Consider the following 4597-nt stretch of genomic DNA (forward strand, 5'->3'; position numbering starts at 1 on the left):
TTATTCATTTAGCTTTAGTATGTTCATTTTAGCCAATTTTTACATTTAATTATTTTACATACCATATATTTCATGTATTAATGCATTCAATGCTGCATTATTTTATATTGCAGATTCAGGTACTCATGATATCTGACGCATCATTTGGATCACCTTTATCGAGCTTTGGTGAGATATCTTTTCTGTCACAAAGCTCGAGTTTATTTTGAGTATTATTAGTTAGTATATGTTGTTAGTGGAGTATTCTGGTAGCCTGGGGTTTTATCCCTGTAACCTATCTTCATTATGTTAGAGGTTTCATAGACAAGTCAATTTAGTTATAGTTTTCACCATTGTTTTACAAATATATGCATATTATATAAATTTTAGATTTTAAATTATAAATTTATTGCATGCTCATCGTTTGAAAAGCTTTCTCATAATTATAGCTATCAATACAGTAGTAAGACATATCAAGAATTCACTTGGGACCAGTAATGGTTTTGAGTGCCGCCCATATCCAGAATGTAGACTTAGGGTGTGATAACCCCTCTAGCCTCGAAGCATCTCCAAAGGAATTTCTTTGGGATTTTTTTATAGGCCTTTTCAAGGTTAATGAACACCATATATAAGTCCCTCTTTATTTTGTGGTACTTCTCTACTAGTCTTCTCACAAGATGATGACTTTTAGAGTCAATCGCCCTGACATGATACCAAATTGGTTCTAAAAAAAATAGACACCCTCCTCCTCACTCTCAACTCCACCACTCTCTATAAAACTTTTATAGTGTGTTTTAGCAACTTAACACCCACGTAATTGTTATAATTTTAGATGTCACCCTTGTTATTGTACAACAAAAATATTGTACTCCACCTCTATGCTTCCTAAATCTTACTCGTCTTAAAAATGAACTTAACAAACCAATCAACCACTCCATACCTATCCTATACGTGCTCTTCCAAAACTTTACTAGAATCTCATCTAGTCCGATCATTTTTCTTGTGCACATCCTAATAATAACGTGCTTAACCTCCTCAACTCTAATCTGCCTACAATACCCAAAATAAAGATGTCTTTCAGAGTGATCCAAATTACCCACACAATGATTTTGTCTCCTTCTTAATTCAAAAGTTTATGGAAGTAAGTTTGTCATCTTTCTTAATGAGCGTATCTTCTGCCAACACCTTGCCTTCCTTATCTTTGATGCACTTTACTCGATCCAAGTCTCGAGCCTTTATCTCCACCTTTGTCTCTTAGCTCAGTATACAACCATTTAAAGGTTGCCATCTTAGCTGCAGTAACTGCTAACTTAGCCTCTATCTTTGTCTCCTTATAAATTTCCTTATTCTTATGCATCTCCTCCCCCTCTTTCTTGCACTTTCTTTGCGTCCACTTTGCCTTGAACTTCTCCGTTCCACCACCAATCCCCTTTGTGACCACCATTGTTGCACCTCGATACCCCTAACACCTCTTTAGTTTCTTCCTTAATTCGACTAGTTGTCTTATCTCACATGCTTTTTGCATCCCTAATGCTCACCCAAGTCCCCATCACCATCAACTTCTCCTTCATATTTCTGGAGAGGGCAGGGATCACGCCACCCCATTTACTCCTAGATTGGTCATATAGATTCTTTTTTCTCCTCCATCGCTTAATCTCTAAGTCCATTATCAAAAACTTATGTTGGGTAGTAAGATTTTCACTCGGGATAACCTTGTAGTCCTTACAAAGGCCTTTATAGCCTTTCCTTAAGATTAAATAATCAATATGAGTCTTAGCCACAACATTACGGAATGCAACCAAGTGCTGTTCATTCTTTGGAAAGAATGAGTTAGCTATCACCAACTAAAAAGCTTTAGCAAAATCAAGAAGCGAGGTACCACCCCCGTTTCTATCCCCTAAAACCAAAGCCCCTATTCACATCATTAAAGCCACTAGAAGTCGCCATAATTTGGCCATTGAAATCTACACGAATGAATATCTTCTTGGTGTGCGGTATACCCCTTATTACCTCATCCAAATCCTTCCAAAAGTACTTCTCGTCAACACCTACTTATGGCGCGTAAGTTCTAATAGTATTCAAAGCAATCCTTCCAACGACTAGCTTAATCATCATCATTCTGTTGTTAAACATCCTAACCTCCACCACTTGATTACTAAGGTCCCCATCTATTAAAATTCCTACTTTATTCCTACCCCTCGAGCCCTATGAGTACCACAACATAAACCTGCCCACACCTTGTTACCTACCCATTTAGTCTCCTATACATACTACGTTTATCTTCCTCATTTTAGAATCTTCACTAGATCTATGGACTTCTCTATCAAGAACCTAGTCTCAACCTAGGGGAACCATTAACCCACTTACCACTCCTATTCCTCGCCCTCAACCTAAGACATGACCTTAGTCTATTATCATTCACTAATACGACCAAAAAGGTGTAATTTACAGAGGCAAACACTAAAACAAACATATAAGCCTGAACTATATTGTAAATCATAAAGAAAGAAAGTAATAGGTAGTATACAGTAGATCAAAGAAACCAAAGAGGAGAACAATGACACAAAGTATGCTATAGAATGGGCAACACCTCCCTAATCTAGTCTATAATAACACCACCCAACAGAATGGAAACGTAGAAAGTAGGCAATATTGAACTAGATACAGAAGACAACAAAAGAGTTAGATGAGATCCTAGAAAAACACTAATAGAACTGATAAGAAAGATGTAGAACTCAAACAGTAGGAGAAAATAAAGATTTAAGGGTAGAAATATTTGGGTTTTTGTAGTTTTTCTGTCACTTTGTTGACTTTGTTAGATTCTGTCAAAATCTGGTGCTGAAATTGGTCGCTGAAATCTTGTTGTTGGGGCTTTACTTCCAAGAATCCGATGTCCGTTGTTGTCCTTGTTGTCAAACATCTGGCATGGACGAAAGGAACATACAACTTGGTGTGGGCGATTGATTTTTTGGTGGATAGGTGAAACTCTATCAGAGTTGATGTTCTTGTTCTAGCTACAAAAATGATTTTCACCAGAGCAATTGTGGTTGACTTCTGCCCTTGAAAATTGAAACCCAACCTAGAAACAAGAAGAAAGGAACCCTAAATTGTTGGAGAAGGTGTATTTCGGCATATATCAGTGTTCTGTGGTGGTGTCAAAAGCCCTAGATTCGGGTGTTTTTGGTCCAAGAAAGAGAAATAAAGGGAGAGAAACTCTTCGATGTAGTCGTAAGAGGTGATGCGACAGTTGTTGGCAAGTAAAAACTGAGAGCAAGGAGAGAGAAGAAACGGAGAGAGAATATATAGATATATAGGTAAAAAAAGATATAAATACATAAATAACTATAAAAGATAAAGGACATCTATGATATATTTTAGTAACGAGATCTTTTTTCAAGTAAACTTTTAAGAAAAGGCATGGATGATAAATTTTACAAAATCCAAGCCACTAACCTTTATAACTAAGTAAATTTCTTATCATACAAATTCTTTTCGGCAAGGGTAAAAAAAGAAGAAGAGGAAAAGCCCTTTATACATCTCCCCCCTCCTCCCTTCAAATACGAAACAAAATCTACCCTAGGGTTTTCTCTCCCCAGTTTCCTTCGCCTCAAATCCTCTACAGCAAAGATTCCAATACCCACCTACCCATCCATCCATCCATCCAATCACCACCATGACCGGCAAAGCAAAGCCAAAGAAGCACACGGCGAAAGAATTAGCTGCAAAGATCGACGCAGCAACGACCAACAGGGGCGGCGGCAAGGCTGGCTTAGCTGATAGGTCTGGTATTGAAAAAGGTGGACATGCGAAGCTTGAATGCCCGCTTTGCAAAGTGACTGCACCTGATATCAAATCTATGAAGATCCATCATGATGCTAAACATCCAAAGATTGCTTTTGATGAGACAAAACTCAGCAATCTTCATGCCACTGTTGTTGCTGAATCAAGCACCAAACCTAAACCTGGTATCCGTGGAAGTCTCAAGAAGTGAATTGCTTTTTAGGGATACATAGTCTTGTGGTGGGCATCATATGAATAATATCGAACCCACTTCTAGTTTCTGGTGATGTAATCTTTATCATATGTTTCTTGGCTTATATGGAAGTTAATGCTACTGCACTTGCGCTTCTTCTGGGGTTGTTATTATTCTGGATATAATTTGCTTTCATATATATTTTATATATGTGATTGTGATTATGTTTTGATGTTCCTTTTTTTTTTGAGAAACACGGCCAGCTTTCTGGATAGGGATTAGGAAAACTTTTATACTCAAGACATAAGAATATACAGGACCCCAATGATTGGAATTTTCTGTTGATTGCTTTTATATAGGTTTCCTTTTGTGGGATTAAACTGGATTAGTTGTAGAATGGTTTCTTTTGTGGGATTACACTGGGTATGTTGTGGTTGTTGTTGTACAATTACTTCCTTTTTTACGTTTGGTGGGATTTTCTTGGTAGTTTAACTTAGCTGATGTATTATTGTTGTTGTGAGAGAGCTTTAAGGTCATGACATTTAGTGATTATTATGTAATTTGAGTGTATTTCTGGTTGTGCTTATATTATTAAGGGCGTGGAAAAGTTTGATCTTTTGATGTTAAATGGATGATAGACCCGTG

The 4597-nt window shown here is 37.2% G+C and overlaps 1 protein-coding gene across 1 annotated transcript; it reads left to right on the top strand.

Annotated features, from left to right (window-relative positions):
• The first annotated feature begins 3448 nt into the window (after positions 1-3448).
• LOC129902805 (protein METHYLENE BLUE SENSITIVITY 1-like) lies at positions 3449-4176 on the top strand. Its single transcript, XM_055978216.1, has one exon. The coding sequence runs from the start codon at positions 3653-3655 to the stop codon at positions 3968-3970; it is 318 nt and encodes a 105-aa protein (XP_055834191.1). The 5' UTR covers positions 3449-3652; the 3' UTR covers positions 3971-4176.
• Positions 4177-4597: the final 421 nt, after the last annotated feature.

This window comes from Solanum dulcamara, chromosome 1 (genome assembly GCF_947179165.1).
Source record: "Solanum dulcamara chromosome 1, daSolDulc1.2, whole genome shotgun sequence".
In the NCBI taxonomy this organism is placed as follows: domain Eukaryota; kingdom Viridiplantae; phylum Streptophyta; class Magnoliopsida; order Solanales; family Solanaceae; genus Solanum; species Solanum dulcamara.

Excerpts from the sequence above, each read along its gene's own strand:
- LOC129902805 (XM_055978216.1), top strand. The coding sequence starts at position 3,653 with ATGACCGGCAAAGCAAAGCCAAAGAAGCACACGGCGAAAGAATTAGCT.